At 38.5% G+C, this 20,565-nt stretch overlaps 5 protein-coding genes, 1 long non-coding RNA gene and 3 other non-coding genes across 13 annotated transcripts; 4 read left to right on the forward strand and 5 right to left on the reverse strand.

Annotated features, from left to right (window-relative positions):
* The first annotated feature begins 266 nt into the window (after positions 1–266).
* On the forward strand, positions 267–3,269 carry LOC140762849 (uncharacterized). 2 transcript variants are annotated; one of them, XM_073100818.1, is made up of 5 exons: positions 267–484; positions 1,177–1,309; positions 1,951–2,050; positions 2,376–2,462; positions 2,981–3,269. In XM_073100818.1, the coding sequence occupies exons 1-5, from the start codon at positions 424–426 to the stop codon at positions 3,113–3,115; spliced, it is 516 nt and encodes a 171-aa protein (XP_072956919.1). In that variant the 5' UTR covers positions 267–423; the 3' UTR covers positions 3,116–3,269. The 2 variants fall into 2 exon arrangements, with proteins under 2 accessions (XP_072956919.1, XP_072956920.1); XM_073100819.1 differs by having other exon boundaries at positions 274–484; positions 1,954–2,050.
* A 2,988-nt stretch (positions 3,270–6,257) lies between these two features.
* Positions 6,258–8,785, forward strand: LOC140763321 (protein PIN-LIKES 7-like). Its single transcript, XM_073101450.1, has 10 exons — positions 6,258–6,535; positions 6,637–6,716; positions 6,793–6,917; positions 6,995–7,116; positions 7,210–7,407; positions 7,606–7,737; positions 7,817–7,917; positions 8,017–8,069; positions 8,138–8,323; positions 8,410–8,785. The coding sequence occupies exons 1-10, from the start codon at positions 6,401–6,403 to the stop codon at positions 8,541–8,543; spliced, it is 1,266 nt and encodes a 421-aa protein (XP_072957551.1). The 5' UTR covers positions 6,258–6,400; the 3' UTR covers positions 8,544–8,785.
* Positions 8,786–9,381: 596 nt separating this feature from the next.
* LOC140763323 (uncharacterized) lies at positions 9,382–13,286 on the forward strand. 3 transcript variants are annotated; one of them, XM_073101454.1, is made up of 10 exons: positions 9,382–9,685; positions 9,855–10,462; positions 10,581–10,643; positions 10,744–11,112; positions 11,200–11,292; positions 11,852–11,940; positions 12,053–12,146; positions 12,368–12,481; positions 12,568–12,783; positions 12,991–13,286. In XM_073101454.1, exons 1-5 carry the CDS (start codon positions 9,633–9,635, stop codon positions 11,238–11,240), a joined length of 1,134 nt encoding a protein of 377 aa, XP_072957555.1. In that variant the 5' UTR covers positions 9,382–9,632; the 3' UTR covers positions 11,241–11,292; positions 11,852–11,940; positions 12,053–12,146; positions 12,368–12,481; positions 12,568–12,783; positions 12,991–13,286. The 3 variants fall into 3 exon arrangements, with proteins under 3 accessions (XP_072957555.1, XP_072957554.1, XP_072957556.1); XM_073101453.1 differs by lacking the exon at positions 12,568–12,783; XM_073101455.1 differs by lacking the exons at positions 12,368–12,481; positions 12,568–12,783 and having other exon boundaries at positions 9,394–9,534; positions 9,610–9,685.
* A 350-nt stretch (positions 13,287–13,636) lies between these two features.
* On the forward strand, positions 13,637–16,203 carry LOC140763322 (probable protein phosphatase 2C 47). Its single transcript, XM_073101452.1, has 5 exons — positions 13,637–14,048; positions 14,151–14,594; positions 14,680–14,874; positions 14,951–15,156; positions 15,490–16,203. Exons 2-5 carry the CDS (start codon positions 14,394–14,396, stop codon positions 16,046–16,048), a joined length of 1,161 nt encoding a protein of 386 aa, XP_072957553.1. The 5' UTR covers positions 13,637–14,048; positions 14,151–14,393; the 3' UTR covers positions 16,049–16,203.
* Positions 16,204–16,891: 688 nt separating this feature from the next.
* Positions 16,892–18,247, reverse strand: LOC140762864 (uncharacterized). The gene is made up of 2 exons (XR_012104764.1): positions 18,203–18,247; positions 16,892–17,121 (listed from the first exon to the last, which is right to left on the reverse strand). It is a non-coding gene; the product is annotated as an uncharacterized lncRNA (long non-coding RNA).
* LOC140764087 (small nucleolar RNA Z103) lies at positions 17,437–17,540 on the reverse strand. The gene has a single exon (XR_012104963.1). It is a non-coding gene; the product is annotated as a small nucleolar RNA Z103 (small nucleolar RNA).
* LOC140764086 (small nucleolar RNA Z103) lies at positions 17,624–17,721 on the reverse strand. Its single transcript, XR_012104962.1, has one exon. It is a non-coding gene; the product is annotated as a small nucleolar RNA Z103 (small nucleolar RNA).
* Positions 17,790–17,899, reverse strand: LOC140764088 (small nucleolar RNA Z103). Its single transcript, XR_012104964.1, has one exon. It is a non-coding gene; the product is annotated as a small nucleolar RNA Z103 (small nucleolar RNA).
* Positions 18,248–18,609: 362 nt separating the features above from the next.
* On the reverse strand, positions 18,610–20,385 carry LOC140763509 (uncharacterized). Of its 2 annotated transcripts, none has more exons than XM_073101725.1 (3): positions 20,014–20,385; positions 19,058–19,688; positions 18,610–18,967 (listed from the first exon to the last, which is right to left on the reverse strand). In XM_073101725.1, the coding sequence occupies exons 2-3, from the start codon at positions 19,670–19,672 to the stop codon at positions 18,767–18,769; spliced, it is 816 nt and encodes a 271-aa protein (XP_072957826.1). In that variant the 5' UTR covers positions 19,673–19,688; positions 20,014–20,385; the 3' UTR covers positions 18,610–18,766. The 2 variants fall into 2 exon arrangements, with proteins under 2 accessions (XP_072957826.1, XP_072957827.1); XM_073101726.1 differs by lacking the exon at positions 20,014–20,385 and adding an exon at positions 19,768–19,984.
* Between the last annotated feature and the right edge of the window lie 180 nt (positions 20,386–20,565).

The raw sequence follows: 20,565 nt of genomic DNA on the forward strand, positions 1-20,565 counted from the left end.
TGTAATACTCAAGTATTCAACACATTGCAAAAGTATCTAATAAATGTGCAGTGATCACAGTTTGTTTAACTCAAGACTATAAATAAAAATAAGGGTTTGATTTGGAATTGCCAAAAATTCAGGGTTCGAGTCATAAATAATTTAAGAAAAGGGGTTGAAATAGAAAGCAATGGGCCAATTCATAATTTTGGCCTTATTTTGAATTCCTTTGGGCTAAAATTGGGCCCAGAGTTGCCTATCGATCTCACCGGTGGCTCAGATCAAAACAGAAACGGGAGATCGCCACGTAGAGTTTGGGAGGCGATATTTCCGAGGAGCTTTTCTTCCCTTTTCCTTGATATTTTTCCGTTTCTCTCCGGATTGTTAGTTTTTTTTCAATTACTTGTTTCTTGAGAGACGGAGGGAGGGAGGTAAAAGACCGCCATGGCCGCTCTCGCCAACTCGCGCATCGCCGCCGGAGATCTGCGGCTCCCATCTTCTCCTCGTAGGTCCTCTCCGTATCCACGGATATCCCTGGGCTGATTAGTGCGTTTATAAATGAATTAGGTTAAAATTTCTTTGTTAAATTTTTGGAAGATTTGTAGAGTTTTTTGTTTGATTTATGGTGAAACTTGATTCTCTCTTCCAGCTAACGTCCCGATCTTCTCACTGTAGATTTACCATTTACTTTTATATGTGTGGTTCTGATTTAAATAGTTGGTGATGAGATATCTCAATCTTTGGTAAGGACGTGTATATATGTTGTAGTTGTATTACCCTATTCAATGGGCGAAGTTGTTCTTGAAATGAGGTTGATCTCGAGGAGGTGAAAATGCCATGGTATACGTAGAAAACTTGATTATAACCATAGAGTGATAGTGATGCTGACTGGATTAGTGCATTATAGTTTTATTAGTTGTTACCAAGATACTAATTAATTTTGATCATCTACATTTTTCCCAAACCACTACTTTCCATGATATTCTGGAGCAAAGAAGCTTTTACTTCTTTTTCCCCCTTTTTAAAGTACCAGAATAAGATATGTAACGATAGAGTACAGTCATTTGATAGTTTGAAGTGTATGTATCACTAATTTTGTATACATTGGAAGACATCAAACCATGTTGTAGTTAATCTTATTGACATCCTTTTGGGTTGATAACATCTATCCTCACCCACGTTGTTTTGTTTCTGAAGGTGGAGCGGTAAAGCCATTGAGGAAACATCTTTCAATCGAAAGCCCTTCAAACTTTTCGTTCATTCCCATCCGCCAGTTGAAAATCAAATCAGCAACTTCCAGGAGATCAAGAGTTGTTCATGCTGGCCTTAGGTACTGTAATTCGTTAACCTAGAGGCCATTAGATGATATTCTGCTGGAATAGCTGGTAATAAAAAAATTGTAGGTCTTGTACTTTGTTTCTGTTTATTTACCTTTCTGTCATCAATAATTTCCTAAGTCTTACTGAAGACTTAAAGATGTCTAATTTGTTTGTGACTAATGCTTACAAATGTTTGCACTCTAAACAGACTATAATGTGTATCATGTGAAATCTTATAAGTTCTTTATTTAAAAAACTTCACTTTTATTTGCTTAATTTTTTTTTTCAAAAGTCATAGTTCCAAGAAAGGCTTCAAAAACACTATAGCACTTTTTATTCTTTCTATTTCTGTCTCAGACTCTCGAGTAAGTGAGATCAAGATAAATTTGAAAGGGCTTTGATTTCAGATGCAAGTGTCCAGGAGAAGAGGTATACTGGAAAAGAACTTACCTGGATGTAGTTAAAGGGAAATTACAATGAATGGCTGGAAATGGCTCTAAGTAGAGCTAAATGAGCATAGAATGATTCATGACATTAACATCAGAGAGTTTCAAGTTTCAAATTTGAATTTCCTTACCTATTGTTCTTCATTTGAAAGTCACTCACAGAATGGAAGTTTGATCTGATAAAGATTTCTTTATAAAATTTGAAGCAGGGAAGGCGCAAGACCAAGTAGTGCAAGTATCTTTGTTGGGGGCTTTGTTCTTGGAGGCATTATAGTGGGAACTCTTGGTTGTGTCTATGCACCTCAGGTTTTGTTTCTTGAGTTATCTATACTTTTTCATTCAAGTTAAGCAATTTGAAGTTCGTTTGATGAACCCAAACTTTTCAGTGTCGGAACTTTGAAACCCCTAATCTGGTCAGCATTTTTCAGCTGAGAAGCATGCATAGCCATTTTTTATCCTTTAAACACATTGCTACCTTATAAGTGCTGGTTGTTGATATAGTTTGTGATAATGAAGAAGGATATGCAAGTATACTTTGTTTTAGTAATACCGATTTTGTTAGTTGTATATGATGAAAAGTATGATTTCATCCTGGCCTCATTGAACTATATGGTCAAATATTTCACTTCAGATAAGCAGAACGCTGGCTGGTGCTGACAGGAAAGATTTGATGAGGAAGTTGCCAAAATTCATATATGACGAGGAAAAGGCATTGGAGGTGAGTTGATCTTCAATATATGCCCTATCATCTTTGGGCTCACCTTTTAGGGTGAATCTGACCTATAATTCTCCTTTACAAGTGCATTATTTTCCTGCCGCATTCTCATGTTTAATGGGTGTGATGGGATAAGGTATATGTAACTAGTTACTCCGTTTATTACTTATTGACAAATAATTTGCTGATTAAAAATGCCTTTTCTAAACAAAGGATAATGTTGAAAGCTCATCAAGCAGATCAACGTTTGACATTCATCTCTCGATTTGATTGATGGTTAACTTTTGCTTTATAGGTTAAAGTTGATGTTCAACTTGTGAAAGATGTATAAATTTTAATCTCTATAAGCAGACTTCATTTTTTTAAAATTATTTGTCATGAAGGATATCTGATCTCAATACCTTTATCTTGTTAATGCAAGTTTCTCCTCTTCTTGAATCTTTAAGGCATGTATAATTGTATAATCTAAGCTGATCTGCTTCAAGCTATGCTGCTAATTTAGTGCCTACTGACTGTTACAGAAGACGAGGAAGATATTGACGGAGAAGATTGCGCAACTGAATTCAGCCATTGATGGTGTTTCCTCTCAGCTCCGAGAAGACGATGAACCAAATGGAGCTGCTGTAGAATCTGATGAAATTGAAGCTGCAATGTAGAATTTGCCTGCATGACTCAGATATGCTGTCGGGATGGAACTTGATCTTTTCTTTTGCCAATGTCAAAGAAAATCTATTTGGATCTTAGTCCTCATCTTGTTTGTATATGGGGCAAATTATGATCATCAAGATATTTGAGTACTTAGTTGTTGCATTCTCTATCCTGTTACAATTTGGACATCTAACTGTCGTTATGCTGTTGATTAAAATATGCGATAGACTATACACTGCAAGGAAATAAAAACATCTTGGAATGATAAATATAGAGGTAAACAAGTATATCTCTATACAGGTTGAGTTGGGAATGCAGTGTGATATGTGAAATTTGATAATTTGTACGTTGCTTATCCTACGAAGGATGAATATAACGCAAATGCATACTTCGTCACGTAACGAGATAATGATATTTTTATTGAAAATGGTCTTATTTAACCATATATTTGTTTGTATCAGTAATAATTTATCGTGTTGTACTAGTGTTTACGGTTTTTAAAAAAAATTAAAAAAAAACTTGCCGTGCTTCTCACTCATTTTTTTAAAGGGCTTCTCATTAAACTTATTATTTTGTCTATCCAACTCCAGGTTATTTACTCATTCTGGGTGCTAGTCCCTTTGAAGAAACCAGCAGTTGCAAGTCCCATGGAATCTCGTATGTCTCCTTTATGTATGGCAGTAAAATAGCCTCTGTACAAAATTACATCTGCTTCTCCTGAAATTAATGTTATAGCAATCTTTCTCTTATTCATACAGCTCGGGTATATCTTCATATGGATAGATACGTATTATCGTATGAAGAAATCTGCTTTTATACATGAGAAACTTCAGGATGACAACGGTTTATCGACCCGTTCAGAGTCAAGCGAGGAGGCTTGCTTGACTCTAAAAGAAATTTAGATAGATTAAAAGACAAAGACAGATCGTTTCCGGGTCATCTAAAAAAAATCGCAGAAGCTATGTGTTCTTCTATTGGACGAATTCGGGAAATGACGACAGTGTACACCTTCTAAGTCTGATCCAGAGCTACAGTGATAGTCATATGTCTCCCAGTTATCTTCTGCATATTTTCTTTATCTTTCGAGCAGTGGCTTCAAGCGTTTACCTTAATCTTTATTTGCCACTGCTTCAGAGAGCCCACCATCGATGGAGTAGATGAACCTCCAGTACCAAGTTCGCCTAGTGGCTGCCAAAAGAAAGTACAACCCGACAACGAGAAATCGACAACAACCTACCGAGTTTGGGATTGAAATTTAAAGGTGGCTTATGCCAAGTAACAATTAACACAGAAATTTGCAAGTCTTTATGATGTAGAACAATTCCGCTGATCAAACTTGGCTTTCTGCCACCATCTCCTCTCTATCATTTTTGTGCTACCGATACAATTTGCTCTCCCGCCACTGGTATTCAATTCTATTCCTGCTACGAATTTTCAAATCATATTTCTCGATCCATTGCTACTATGCAGTATGCAGTAACTATGTTAATATAAGTATTACGAATGCAACGCAGGTAAATTATCTCTACTGTTTAATTGTAGGAGAAGAAGAGTGGTCTGTCGTCTTCCTCTGGACCGACTTGGTTTACAGCACGCTCTACTGTCTTCATGTGAATCTTATTCTTCTGGCAATCAAATGAGTCATGAACTCAATGTGCTCATCTCATCTCTATAATCTATTTGAAATTTGAGCTAAATTTTGCAGATAAAAGAATCTACCATTCTTTATCTTATGGTGCATCCCCATAAATTATTCTCCTATGCTTTCCTTTTCTTCAACTTATACTTTTCCTTTTGGACTCCTTTGTTCCCAGAAGAAAGATAATTATGTGATATATACGTCAGAAGCTGGCTGCTAAGATCTGCAGATTTAACCACTTTGTTTAAAGAAATTCTTATGATATCATAAAGCGCTTGCATGGTACATGCATGCATTAACATTCCACTAATTACTACATAATCTCCTATAAACATCTCAAGAGTAGTTGAGCCCCCATGTCTGTAACTTGTCTGCTTGTATTAATTAACTACCCACCTAATCCACCAACACAAAGCGAGAACCTCTTTTTGCATAATGATCACTTTCTTGCAAATATGTCAGGAAATAAGATCAAAATGTAGGTGGTTATGAGCACCCAAACAAGAAAAAGCCCAACATTTTTTTTTAATTTGACTGATTTTGAAACATAGTCGTGCAAAGATTGGAAAGATCCGTTGACTAAAGACGAGGAATCAAACAAGAGAAAGAAGACAGAAAGTAATCAATACAATGATAGCAGAAAAGGACTTAATACCCTCAGATTTCGTACTACTCCATTGCATCTGCTGCTTTCTATGCACGGTGTAATCTTTAGATACTCGATTTTTTCCCTACTGCACTATAGATCGCAGGAGATACTTATGATGGAGTGGATCGCACTCCTTAGATTGAGACAAGAATATGAAACAGTTTATCCAAGTGCGATATGCGGTGGCAAGTTGTTGTATGGATAATTAGCAAGTTTAAGCTTTAAACACACTTAAAATTATTATTAGAACTCAATGCCGGAGCTACCAGGATTGGTCCTACCCAATTGCTTCTGTTTCGTTTAGCTTTTTCTTCTCCCTTTTCTGTCTCTCTTTTTTCTGGGATTAATCATCCAAATGGATTATGGATTTATGGACCACTGCAGCAGACATGGGGCTCTTTTTTTATCAGAAGAGTTTATTAATTTGTTTAAGGAAATTTACATTTAAGATCCCATCTTTTCAGCTATTTGTAGTTTACACCATTTAATATTTATAGGAAACACTAGCTCTGCTAAGTGAACTTAATCAAACTCTTAGATTAGACTAACTACACTAGGAAAATTAATTCAATACCCTCAGTTAACCTAAAATATCTTACCTAACAATAAAAGAGAAGGACTAACTTTCAATTTTAAAATGAACAGATTATTTTTTTATCTTATGCTACCTGTTCAAGCCTTATTAGTATTAATCTAACTCATAGTATTTTCTGGGAATATTTTATGAAAATGGAAGGCTTAATTTTTAAATGTTAAAAAATATAGTGGTGTAAGGAGCAAATATGTGAGAAGGCAGGATGTCAAAATGCTTCTTCTTCTTTTTTCTTTTTTTTTAAGTGGACTTGTTCTAGCTGTAAAAAGAATCTCAAGTACCAACTGACCCAGATGAGACTTACATAATTTAATCTTGCTGCAAGAAGTTATTATTAAGGATGGCCTTTTTATTTCTGAAGATATATATTTAGGAGCTTGACTGAGGAACTGAGTCTGGAAGAGGAGGAGGAGATGGATTTCTTCTCTCTTTTTGCTGTAGCATCAGCTCCAGTGCTGCAGATCCTGCTCTTAGGACTACTTGGTGCTTTTCTTGCATCTAAATACTGCAACATACTGTCAGCTGAAGCTAGGAAGTACATAAACAAGGTAAAAATAAGCATGATCTGCTCCAGATTCGTGTTGCCAATCTCCTCCATGAAATGCTTGTATCTTTCTTTCAAGTAAATAACTTTTGTTTGCACCTTTAGATTGTCTTTGTGGTCTTTGCTCCAGCTCTTGTATTTGCAAGCCTTGCAGAGACAGTTACTTTACAAGACATCATTTCTTGGTAAGCATCAAGCTTTCTTCTAATTCTCAAGTGATCGGAGGTTTTCAAAATGACTACATATTCTCTAAATTGTAAGGTGGTTTATGCCCGTTAACATTGCGATTACGTTCTTTATCGGCGGCATTCTAGGGTGGATAGCAGTTAAGATCTTAAAACCTGAACACTACCTTGAAGGCATAATCATAGCTAGCTGCTCCGCAGGTAAGGCGATCATTGGAATCTCTTTTAAGAAATTTTGATGGCCTATAAAACTTTGATCAATTTCTAATTCTCTTCAGGTAATTTGGGCAATTTGCCTTTGATTGTTATCCCTGCTATCTGCAATGAGGATGGCAGTCCATTTGGGGAACCCAAAGTATGCAATTCTCATGGACTTTCCTATGTATCTTTCTCTATGGCAGTAAGACAATCCCTCTCTACTTGCATTAGAGTCTGACTGAACTCTTGTGTCTCTCTAGATCATTTTCTGTACATCCTTCTCTTGTTCATGCAGCTTGGTGGTATCTTCATATGGACACACGCATATAGTCTTGTAAGGAAATCAGCTCTTCTATATGGTGAGATCCACAACGGCAATGAACATTCTGAGGAAAGCGCGAAAGCTCGTCGAGAAAGAGAAGAAGGCTGCAATTATCAGGAGGATTTACTTCTTTCTTCAACTAAACCTGTGGAAGATTTGGAACACCAAATAGTATGCGCAATCAAATCTTTTAGTCCTCTTCATATGAGATCTCAAATGCCATCTGAACTTTCTTGCCTTATAATTGATTCTCAGAAATGATTTCTTACAATTACACCAACCTTAGTTCAATATTCGAATAAGAAAGAGTAAGAGCACTGAGATTGGATTGGATTGGATTAACTTGATACACATGTTTGAAGAATACAGGTTGTGCCATTTTTGTCGCAAAGAATTCTGAGAAGTAATGCATCACACTTTTGGGGAAGATTTAAAGGACTTCTAAAAGATGGTGTCCATCGAATAGCAGAAGAATTAATAACTCCACCTACAATCGCAGCGGTATTACTTATGAATGCAACATGTACTAGTAGATTTACATGAGCAGTGTCATATGAAAACTGCCTTTGCTATGTTTCAGATACTTGGCTTTGTTTTTGGTGCAACTCCTTGGTTAAAATCACTTCTCATAGGAGATGCTGCCCCACTTAGAGTAATCAAAAGCACAATTACAATACTAGGGTAATAAGTTCCTCTATCTCATCTAGTTTAAATTGTTCCCAAGATACATTGCTGTAGTTCTGATACTGATTCTGTAACTCTCTGCAAATTTGGACGCAGAGGTGGAACGATACCTTGCGGTACTCTTATCCTAGGAGGCAATCTAACTCGAGGTACAGCTCCTTTTTATTATAATTCATTAAGTTTCTCCCTGAACTATGCTTTGCATCTCCATGTCCAGGATTCCACAAGTCAGTGATAAAGCCTTCAGTGATTTCAGCGGTCATCATTGTGCGTTATGCGATCCTTCCACTCTTTGGCATTGCAGTAGTAAAATTAGCTAGTCAGCTTGGCTTCCTTCCACCATCTCCACTATATCATTTTGTGCTACTGATTCAATTCACCCTACCTCCAGCCATGAGTATAGGTATGGAAGTTTGCTGTCTTATTACTGTTACATTATGTTCTCTAGCTCATGGTTGAATCCCTAAAACAAGGAAAACGTCAATGTAGGTACAATGGCTCAATTGTTTGATGTGGGTCAGGAAGAATGCTCTGTCATCTTCCTCTGGACCTACTTGATCGCCGCCATCGCCCTCGCATTTTGGTCGACAATCTTCATGTCGATCTTAGTCTGGACTAATTAGAAGTTCTAGCATTTGCTTGAGGGACTTCACTGTGCAAGATGTTCAGAGTTCAGATTGTAGAACTCAAAAGGAACAAAGGCCTAGAAGTTAATTTTTCCTCTATCTTAGTTGCTCTCTTGTCCACAAAGATTCTCCCTGTTAATGGGGGTATCAGATAGCAGAATATTTGTTTCAAAAGATTGAAATCTTTGAGCGGCAAAATCCTCTATGAAAGTATTGTAATATTAAAGCTTCCAGCAAGATTCAAATGAATAAATGGTATCATTTAGATCCAAAAAGCAAAAGGAAATGAATATAATAGCATAAATATTTAGCATTGAATGCCCACGTTTGTTTGTCGTGCTTTAATTATTTTGGCAGGAGAAAAACTAATTACTCATCTCCACTCATATATTGAATTAACTCCAAAATTCGGAAATATTGGTATTAGGAGGGTGACATGATTTCATAGAGGATTTGGTAACAAAATGAGAGGAAACTTAGACCTCTTAAACTGTTGCAATATTTTTATATAAACCTCTAAATTTTTTTTAAAATATATATTACTCCTAAATTATTTTAAAAATTTGAATCGAAAAGGCTGAAAAAAGAGAAATGCTGCTCTACATTAACATTTATTGTTTTAAAAAATAAGGATATAAATGTTATAAATTTAGAGTCACATGATAATTTATAAAATAAAAATATAATGGGAAATTATAAAGAAGTCAAATTTAAGATATAATTTATACGAGATCTAAGTTGAATTATTTCAAAATTTTACGTGTAGTTATAGGATTTGTAGTTTTGGTGTGCGCTGTCTTGTGTCAGACTGCAATCATTAGCTGCAGGCTGTTCTGAGACTACTAGCAAATCCTCGAGTAGCGAGGTGCTGCCGTGATTGTATTCGTTGCTCCGGGCCGGGGACTTCGTCTCCATCTCCGTTCGCGGCGGCGGCCACTTCTCTCCCCGAAACTCCAATCTCTCAGCTCTTTGGATTAGAAAATCCTAGGTTGGTCAACCTTTAATCTTTTGCTCTCTAGCATTAGGGATTCTCTCCTCCGATTTGTTCTCGATTCTTGATCAGACGAGAGATGCAGCAAATCATGCATGTGTGCATCGCACCCGTTTGACGATTTGACTGACAGAAAAGAAGAGAAAAGGTAACTTCTTTAGTACCCATATAAATCTTCTGTGTCTTCTTCATGATTCTTTCTTCACTAATGTTTCGAATTGAATCACTAATTAGTAGTCATAAACAAGATCTAAGTTTTGCGTTGGGGGCAATTACAAATCCCTCTCCTCACATACTGATATGCTAGAATATTATAGTGTAATGGAGGATAACTCTTGCAAGGATCAACTCCAAGAAACTCAAACGCCCAGAGCATTGACTAGTGACAAGAGAGAGCAAAAGCGCCAGTATCAAAGAGAACGAAGAGCTCAGATGACAGCCGAACAACTGGTTGAGCGAAGAAAGCAGCAGAGGGAATACCATACGTATCGACGGCAATTCATGACGGAGGATGAGAGAGAAAGGCGACGGCAACGTGAAAGAGCAAGGAGAGCTTCAATGACAGATGAACAAAAAGAGCTTCAAAGGCAGCACAGAAGAATGCGAGCAGCTAAAATGACAGAGGAGCAGTTGATAATGCAAAGGGAGAAGCGTCGACAACAAAGAAAACAACGGATACAACAAAATCTCAATGAAAATGGTGCTCATTTGGAGAAAATAATAGAGAAGAGAGAGCAGCGTAGGCAACTTGAGAGAAATAGATTAGCTCAAATGAACGAAGAACAACTAATTAGGCATCGAGAACGACGAAAACTGAGGGAGAGAGAACGCCGTCAGAGAAAGAGAGATAGGTCCCTTCAACAAAGAGCAGCACAGGATTTTCAAATCGAACCTCTGTTGGAGATAACCCAAGGAGGTTCTCAAGGTCTATTTTCCTTCTTCTATTTTATCTCTTTTATTTTATTTTATTTTTATTTTTTTGCATATGCACTTACTTTTGGGTCACGCTAAATTTACTACAAATAAGTATCTTACACATCCAGATGTTAGAGGGAGTGAAACAGCTAGCAAAATTGATCAACATATTGTGGCATTTCCAGCTGAAGGTATGTAAAATCTGGAGAGAATATATTTTCTTGTTCAATGAAGACATTGTAGTGATCCAGTCTAGTGATTGTACACCAATAATGATGGAAACACAACCAGATATGCAAAAGGAGAAAAGCCAACGAGGGGAAGAACACCAAGAATGCAAGCATGAAAATGATGTTCATGTGGAAATTGAAGAAGGTGCGCTTGACAAGGAACAAGAAAACCTGTTATCTCAGAGTAAAGAACAAATAGGCGAGCAGAGAGAACAAGAGCAATGTGAAACTGCTGAGGAACAATTAATTAAACGTAGAGAACAAAGAAGATATTCTGAGAGAAATCGCTTGGCTCAGTTATCGGAAGAGCAATTAGCTGAGCGTAGGGAACGGCGTAAACAAAATGCAAGAGAACGCCGTCAACGAGAAAGAGAGAGGCGACTTCAGCAAAACCAAGTGGAACAGCAACAGTCAGAGATGCCCCAAACAGGTTTAAAAAAGATTCCTTTGTGATCGGATTCTTAAGTTTTTTAATGGTACTGAGATACATTTATTATTGTTTTTTGTGCATGTTAAGATAATATTAATCAGCATCATGTGCAAACAAATGGGAAATAAAGTGAGACTGCTAGTGAGAATGCTCAAATTAGAGATTTGGTCACAGTCGAAGGTATGGCAAATCACTCTCCTATATGTTGGCTGTTCTGATGAAAAAGGTTAATATAGTTGACTTGTCCAGTAAATAGCGAAAACATTTTAGTAGGACATGTTTGGCACTGTTTCTTTTTATTTTTCTCAGAATCATAATAATTGAAACTGAAATTACAATTAGTTTCACATAATGTCAGACAGATTTTGCACAGCATAAAACAAAAGCATCAGAAATTCGTACTCTTGATAGAAAGATACAAAAGAAATGATCAAAGTAATGTCAAATACATCCTAATTGTTCAAACAAGTCTGTTGTAATTCTTGGTCTCTATATAAACCTAAATTATATGAGTTTTGATAAGATGAGGCAATGATCATAGTTTTCACTATTCTAGTTCCAACCACTAGAAAATGAAGTTTTGTCTCACCAAATGATGTCTTTTTGTCTCACCATATGATGTCAATACAAGACTACTAGTGTAGCATCACATAGTTATCATGCTCTGACTTGTCATCCAATTTTAATATTGTTGCATCTTTTGCTTATATGTATAGAACATGCAAATTGCCTATCACAGGTTGCTTGTCTCTTGGGGAGGATCAGACAAATTGATTCTGAAGCATTTCTGTTGAGTGGATAACACAAGGGCTTTGACAGAGAGTCAAGGTAAAGTGGTCTCTGATTTTCTTTTCTCTCTGTTTTCTCTTTTCCTTCTGGTGATGATTTTTCTTATTGTTTCAAGAAGTCAAATTGATTGAAGAGTTCATTTTCATGTCAGATACCTTTGAAACAAACATTTTGAGATATATATGTTCAGTCAAGCTTTTGCAAGGGCTCACTATGTGGGAATGAAATGCACTGAAGTCAACATGGTGGTTTGCCCTTCTCTTCCTTTTTTTGAGCAACTTGCTGCTAATGCAAAATTATTGTTCCATAATTTAGATTGTTGTCCTTCACTATTCTGTCAATCATGCCATAAAGATAATTGTTTTTGAGGATGCGATCCAGTTGAATATGCTTATGAAACTAGCAGGATATGATGTTCATTTGTTTTCTTTTTCTTTTTGGTGATCTCATTCCAGTCTTTTGTCAGATAGATCAAGTTCAACTGACTAAGAAAACTTTACTGCTGAAACTTGCATTGAGTCTGTGCCCCCAAGTTGGCCCATTTATCTCTCATGGAGCAAACCAATAGTACATCTCAAAAGTAATGTCATCTGCAACACACAATATCCTCATTTAATTTTGTATTTAGTGCCCTTGGACGCTAGTTTTTCTTACTACCTTGTACAGTTCTGGGTGGTAGCATGTTAAACGTAATACTGCTGTCAGGAGACCTGCTGAAGATCTTATCTTAAATTTTACCCACACGTCTGCTCTGTAAGCTGGATCTTTTGCATGAGCTACCATTAATACTGAGTTCTCTGGCTGCCATTGAATGACCTTTGTAAAGACTGTGCTCTATCTATAAAGAACCATCTAAGGCATTTGTTGTATCACAAATGATAGGTATGGTCTGGATTGTGGAGCACTTTGTACCGATTATTTAGCTATATAATTATCTTGGTAGAAAGTAGAAATAGTAGCTAGTTTTGCTACAAACCTATACAAAGTACAAGCATCGTGATGAGATAGTGTCATACCTCATGCATCTTAAATTTGACATTTGCTTTGGATGCCTTTTGTGCTTATATTGCTCCTCTTCTTGGTGACCAGGTTTGGAGCAGTCAAAATAGGGGTGTTAATCTGATGGCAAAGTTGAATTGTTCGCATCCTTGCTCTGCGATTGGCTTTATCGGACAAATGCCCAACCAGCCATTGCTCTAGCTCGCGTTTTCTTGTGAGCATGAAGAAGACCATTTGGCCTTGTTAAAGCTCTTTCTCTCTTTGTTTATCCAAAGAAAAATACTGCACTTGGTTTGCATTTCTAGTTTATATGTGGAACTTTGCTGCTATGGCTTCTTTATATCTTCACTAGTATTCGAAAACAGCTGCTGCTGCTGCTGCTTCTTCTTCTTCTTGATATTAAATGTGACCATTAACGAATAACTCGACAATAATAAACCTCATCTGTAGCCATAAATTAATGCATTATTAATAAGCCATTACTTTTATAACTAATCCCAGGCCAAAACAAACAAGTTACGTATCGCCACGAGCTATAAGAGGGGAAATCTCAATCGTCCAAAACGCCCTACAAGGCGCGAATCGCCATCATAAGTGTGGCCCAGTCAACAGCCCGTAAAGCCTCTATGTGTCGACACGTGTCGCAGTTTTTGTTTCCCGCCACCGGATAATTTCCAATCGCCAGTCGCCGCGCTTTCCGTACATACAGAGAACGAGTTCCTCTCTCTCTCTCTCTCTCTCTCTCTCTCTCTCTCTCTCTCTCTCTTCTTTGCAACCCCTCCTTTCACCGATGGCTTGTGAGAATTTTTTTTGTTTCGATTCTCTTTCTCTTAGAAACTCGAAAGAGCGGGCAATCTATATTGCTGCAAATTGATGGATTATGGAAGTGTCCGTTTCTTCTTTTTTTGTCATATGAATGAAGAATAAAAGCAATTTTGAATATATTTTCTGTAATTTTTCTTCCGGGAATTTGATCTGTTCTAGGGTTTCCTCTGTCATCGTTTAGATTGGTTGGTTAGCATACAACGTTCTAGATTGTATCGAAAAGCTGAGGTTTTGGTGTTATTTTTTCGCGATTGATGCTGAACAAGAGCATGGTTATCTTGGGCTCTTTGTAGGTAATTGCGAATGGCCTCTGGGTGATCCGAGTAAGTTGGACGTCCTTGTGGATCGCTCTATTTTGTTGGTTATTCTAGATATTTATCTTGTGCTTTTGGAGATCTACTTAGAGATTTTGTTATCATTTGTAGATCATTGTGGTTCGGAGTCCATATCTGAGAGGGGAGAACAAATTGTCGATCAAATTAGGCGTCAATTGTTCTAATTTGGCAATCGCTGTAGTGTATTGGTGATCTGAGGAAATCTAGGATTCCAAATTGATGTAGTTGGGATCGGTAGACAGGACGAGTGTGTGGAGGAGTAAAGAATTGAGCATTAAAGCAGAAAAATTCATTCTTTTTTCCTCTAGAAAAATTCATGTTTTGCAATGGGAGATGGTTGCAAGTGCTGAATTCTCTCCTCCTCTCACAATGTTAGACAGCCCGTGTGGACATGAAGAGAATGGATCCTCCCCTGGTTGCAAAGATCGTGAGAGTGTTGATAAAAGGAAGGAGATGAAAGTTGGGAAGCCCCCTCGGCACCTTCCACACGTTCACCGCGCAAGCACCGTTCGTTTCGCTGGCTCAACTGATTTTGTATGCCTCTTTGACACTGAAATCTGGTGCTCGTACTGATTGTTCCTGTGCAATAACTATTGTGTCGCAATCATTGTCTCCTTAGGACTTCGAGTTTGGGAGCCTGGACTTGACCTCGCCCCAGGAAGGGCAATCTGGGTTCTTGCCGGTCTTTCGGTCTGGAAGCTGGTCGGAGATCGGGCCGAAAAAGTACATGGAAGATGAGCACATTTGCGTAGATAATTTAGTTGAGTATCTCGGAGAGCCTACAGATTTTCCGGCACCTGGTGCTTTCTATGGGGTGAGTCTGCTTCCTCACGAATGGTTATGGCTGGTGGTAATATGAAAAGAGTGATGAGTTCTATCTATTTGTGCAGGTATTTGATGGCCATGGTGGTAAAGATGCTGCATCTTTCGTTAGAATGAACATTGTCAAATTTATATCGGAGGATTCTTATTTTCCTACCAGCATGGAGAAAGCCATGAAAAGTGCATTCACAAAAGCTGATCATGCGCTTGCAGATTCCCGTTCACTTGACCGCTCTTCTGGAACGACGGCATTGGTCGCCCTCATCTTTGGAAGGTATGTTTCGATGCCAATTGCCCGTTCCATCTAAGAGACTAATTGCACAGTTTACACTACCAAATTCTCTCTACATTACAATCACTTCAGACCTTATTATGACTATCAACCAAATTGGAATCCATGCATTCTACGGAGAATAAAGATGTTAAATCTCATTACTCCTTTATTTTCTGCCTTCCGTTCCATCTTATTATTCATGCCTGCTAGGCTAGTCCATATCTCTAATATCTACAAAATAATGACACTGCTGCTTTTCCTCTCCATGCTTGTTGCTAGTTACTTAGTAAATTACCATGTCGTTGTGTTATTAAGCCCAGCTCCACCGTGCAGGACTATGCTAATCGCCAACGCAGGCGACTGCCGAGCTGTCTTAGGGAAGCGTGGTCGAGCCATTGAACTCTCCAGGGACCATAAACCCAACTGCAAGGGTGAAAAGCTTAGAATTGAGAAGCTAGGTGGTTTCGTCTACGACGGTTATCTGAATGGTCAGCTATCAGTATCGAGAGCTCTCGGCGATTGGCATTTGAAGGGCACAAAAGGTTGTCTCTCTCCTTTGAGCAGTGAACCCGACTTGCATGAGACTTTACTCACTGAGGAGGCTGAGTTTCTCGTCATTGGCTGTGACGGCCTTTGGGATGTGATGAGCAGTCAATGTGCGGTGACGATGGTTAGGAAGGAGCTCATGAACCACAATGATCCTGAGAGGTGTTCGAGAGCGCTAGTTCAGGAGGCGCTTAAGCGAAACACCTGCGATAACTTGACCGTCGTGGTAGTTTGTTTCTCGTCCGATCCACCGCCTCGAATCGAAATTCCTACATCGCGAGTTCGAAGAAGCATTTCTCTGGAGGGGCTGCATCTTCTCAAGGGGGCTCTAGACAGTAATGTCTGACCTGAATTACAACTTCGTATTTTATTTTATTTTTCTAGTTTCATGTGTCGCTGAATTGAGCTGAGTTGGCTCCTTCAGGAAATAAGACATGAATTTTGTCAGGGATGTAGGCTAAAGCTTGTACATTTGAGATCAATTATTCATATTAGAAAGCTCTTAATAAATTTTCTCGTTGCTTGCATTATTATAGAAATTTCATTGCTGAATTATAAGCATCTCGCAGATCGAATAACCTTTTTATAAGCTTTCGAAGAATTTTGTTAGCCTGCATATATATTTTCCTGTTAAGTCGGTCACATACTTCATTGCGGTTTCACCTGATAACTATAAATCATCTAAAACGATAGTGTACGGTTGAATCTAATTGTAAGTGGTATTCAGCTAATTTCATCTGGAAATGAACTCTATGAGTTTTAAGATTTAAAAGACTTGACGCAAATGAATTTATTTAGAAATGAATGTGTTATTCTGAGATATGAAATTAATTTAATTGTCCAATGAAATCAATCCAAAGAACTTCGCAAAATAGTGAACAACTGCCCGAAGTCCTACCTCGAATCTCATGACTCCATAATTACAGAAACCAATTTAAGTCGGGGCTTAACAAAATGGCAAAAGAATTCGTTTAAATTTTTGTGGTTCATCAAAACAGAATGGCGAAAAAGTAGAAAGGGAAGTAGTTTTGTTTCAGAGTTGCAGTCTCAGCCAAGTATAGTTACTGAACTCTAAGCCACCGGACACTTGAAATAATTGACTTTTTATTTATTCTAATACAATCATTCTTATTTCTCTAACCTCAATACCACCATATTAATAGTAAAAAGTTATATATATATATATATATACTGCTGAAAGTATAACACTCAAATCAACTTACCATTTCAAATTAAGTTTCTCTTTCAAAGATTACTTTAGATCAACTATATCTCTCGATCTCCACAATTTAATACAGGATGCGATGATGTGCTTGTTACAACAAATGCACAAACTCAAAATCTTAGATTAGTAACAATGTTGCGTAAGAGTTACATTCTGAATAATTCTACTTCAATCCAATCTCCCGTATAATTATCCTGCTCAAATTTGTCCAACAAGACAAGGTTAGTAGATAAGAGGTTCTTCCAAAATAGATAAATAAAGTTCAACTCTGTTTAAAAAATTACAAAGTATCATTTCGTGAATTAATACTGCAAACTTCTTTAAGAGTTCCATTTCGTGATTTACTATTGCAAACTTCCTTATTTGCAAACAACCAACGCACTTCAGATCTTCAAATCTGAGTATAATAGTGCTTTGCCATAAAATGACGAACGATAAAATTTCCCTATCTATAAGAATCCAAAGATTCCACATTATATATATATATATATACTAGTTGATTTTTCATGACGGATCAGAAACCTGGCTTGATCTCCTCTTCAACGAAGAGGACGACAAATAGCGCACATTATAATCATGGTCGATAATGTGGGGAAAGGATCATCATATCCATCCATGGAACCAATCAACTACTGCAGCTTTATTTCCAAAAAAACAAAAAGCAATTAAAAACCAAAAGATTTTAGGACATAGTAAGAGGATCAGAATCCTGGCTTGGTTTCTCCGAAGAGAAATACAAAAAGCGCACATTATGTTCATCTTCGATCATCTGGGGAAAGGATCATCATCTCCTCTGAGTTGACAAAAATAACTTAAAAATCGACCAAAAAATATTGCTGATCTAACGATGGAATAAGGGAAAAAGGATCAGAATTACTGGCTTGGTTCCTCCTGCTTCAAAGAAGAAGAGAAAAACAAAAGCGCACAGTGTGATCATAGTCGATCATGTGGGGAAAGGATCATCACCTCCCTCAATTCCCTCTTGTTTAACCAACTACTATTTCACTTCCTAACGCCCTACGAGACGACCAAAACAAAACACGACGAAAAAAAATAAAGGTATAAATATCTCCAGATCTGCTAATGGCCGCAATGGCCAAAAAGAGATGATTAGAAGCAGACGATGGAGAAGAGATGAGTTTAGCGTCGACTCATACGAGGCGGCTACGAGAAGATCCGCTTGTAATCAGTTCTACGACGCAAGAAAACCCTAACAAAGCCTGGAAGTGGAGGAACAAACCCTAGTTCTAGTGGAGAAAGGGTAGGAACCAATACCTCTTAGGATGGGTTTGGCGGAAGGACAACGAAAGAGATGTAGACTTGGGCTGCAATAGCGAGTATATGTAGGGAGAGGGGAGAAGCGATAAGGAAACCCTAGCAAACATCTTGAGGAGATCAACGGCGAATAGAGCGCCACGTAGATATTGAAGAGAGCGGACGTCGAGAACCTTCCGTCGTCTAATTGTTTTCGGTGGGATTAAGTAACGTGTTCAAGTATGGCTACCTCCATATTTTAGTGAAGCGATTTTTTTTAATATAAAAAAATAAGTAAATATGTTTTTTATAAGTAAGAAAATAACTTTCTTAATTCAATATTAAAAGTAAAAACTTTCATAAAATGAAATTAACGAATAAAAAAATAGCTTTTTGGAGTGAATAAAAATGTGGTAATTGATAAGGATTCTAACATCTGAGAGTACATCCCAGAGATTCAATGAGGGTTAACATGTAATTACACACATATGCATAAAAACGGAGAGGAAAATAAAAATAAATAACTATCTAATCTAGATGGATTACACAACTACACGAGGAAAAACTCATTTATCACAGCAACAATCATAGGCTAACTGACTCGATGAACCGATCGAGATCTCTAGAGATCAAGGGATTGGATTTGACATCCTGGTCCTTCGCCGATGTCTCAACCAGTTCCTTCGGGACCAAACACTTCCCTTCGCCATACAACTTCTCCTGCACGTTGGTAGATCCGAGTAGCAATTGAAGCTGTTCCTCCCCGTGATACGCAGCCTTGTTTTCCTGCCCATAAGACAAAAGTACGCCATGCATCTCACAACTAGTTTTTGACTCCTTAATATAACTTAACACTCAAAAATATATTATATATACCTGAACATTAGAGCCCATGAGCCCAAGGATCCCAACCTGGGCTTGCAAGAACTTGACATACTTGAACGCGGCCTGGAACATCTCAGCAGTGTTCATCTTATTCCCTCCTGGAATGAGCTTTCCAAGCTCTTGAGTCTTCTCGCTAATCCTCTTCCTCCTCTCCCTCGCCGCCACGCTCTGCGCCGACAAGCACCCGCCGTTCGCCTTCTTCCCCGGCTGTGAAGCTACAAACTCGGGCAATAACTCCGGGGTAGTCCCGGTGACCGGGCCGGCGTATGAATTGGCCTCAAACATGAGATCACAAGGGTTGTAAAGATCGCCGCAGCTCCTAGGACACTTCGGGCATCGGTAGACGTCGAAGTCTTGGCAGGGCTGATGTGAGCTGTGTGGTAGGGATAGCATGGAAGGGGCCGAGAGAGAAGAGTGGTTGAGGGTGGAGGTCGTGTCTGGTTGTGACTCAAATAATGAGTCAATTAAGAGGTTAGAAGAGTCAAATGGGTCGGAGAAGAAGCCGGCGAGTGCATCGGCTACTTCCGACTGGTGTTCGTGGAGGGGGTCTATCTCTGCGTTTAGATGGCACAAGGGATCCCAAGTGGAGTGAAAGCTTAACGCCATGGATCGAGTATTGAACCTGCACAAAGAATCGAATCAACTGAATATAAACTCTAATTTGCCAATTATTGCTACAGGGATGCAGAATCTAGGCTTACTATTCCAAACTTCAGGCTGCTGTACTCTACCATCAGCGTAAAACCAATACCGAATACCAAGCAAAAGCGAAGCTTAGCATCAAAACAGAGCATGGCAACTATTACCGCAATAGCAGTGAAAATCTACTTCAATGCAGAACTGAACAGAGTCAAGAGTAACTAAAAGAGTACGATTTAAAGCACGGTGGGAGAAAGAGAGAGGGAACAAGAAGACAAGACAAACATGTGTTAGAAAGAGATACTTACTCACACAAGATTGCTCCGAATGTTTACTAACAGTATTCAACAGTCTCTCTCTCTCTCTCTCTCAAAACAGAGAGAATCCCAAAGGAGGCCCCAGTTTACATAAACCGGCAACCGCCGTTTTACAGACCTCTAACGCATGGGTGTACGTGGCGACGATCCACCGGCTCGTACTAAGTGTGTACACAGGTGGACGGTGGATCGCGGCTGTGGCTAATGGCGCATCCATGAGCTCTTCGTAACGACCCCCCGATTGCTGCGCCTCCCACTTCTCCCTCTTCCTCTAACGGCCACGACGCGCGTTTTTTTTCTTATCTTCTCTCTCTCCTCCGCCCATAACCGCCACTTCCTCTCTCTCCAACCCATGACGATGGCGGCGCCTTAGCCTAAACCGTACGAAATTGGAATGAGTAGTTTAGTACTTTAATTTGATACCAATTAAGAGGTTGATGCTAATGCGATGGCCAATGCCCAATAGCAGAGTTGCTTGACAAGAGCACGTGGGCATTAGATCCATGCCAGATACAATGCACCCAGGTCCCAGCCCATGATTGA

The sequence above is a fragment of the Typha angustifolia genome, chromosome 7, assembly GCF_048772165.1.
Source record: "Typha angustifolia cultivar Huaian chromosome 7, ASM4877216v1, whole genome shotgun sequence".
Lineage (NCBI taxonomy): Eukaryota > Viridiplantae > Streptophyta > Magnoliopsida > Poales > Typhaceae > Typha > Typha angustifolia.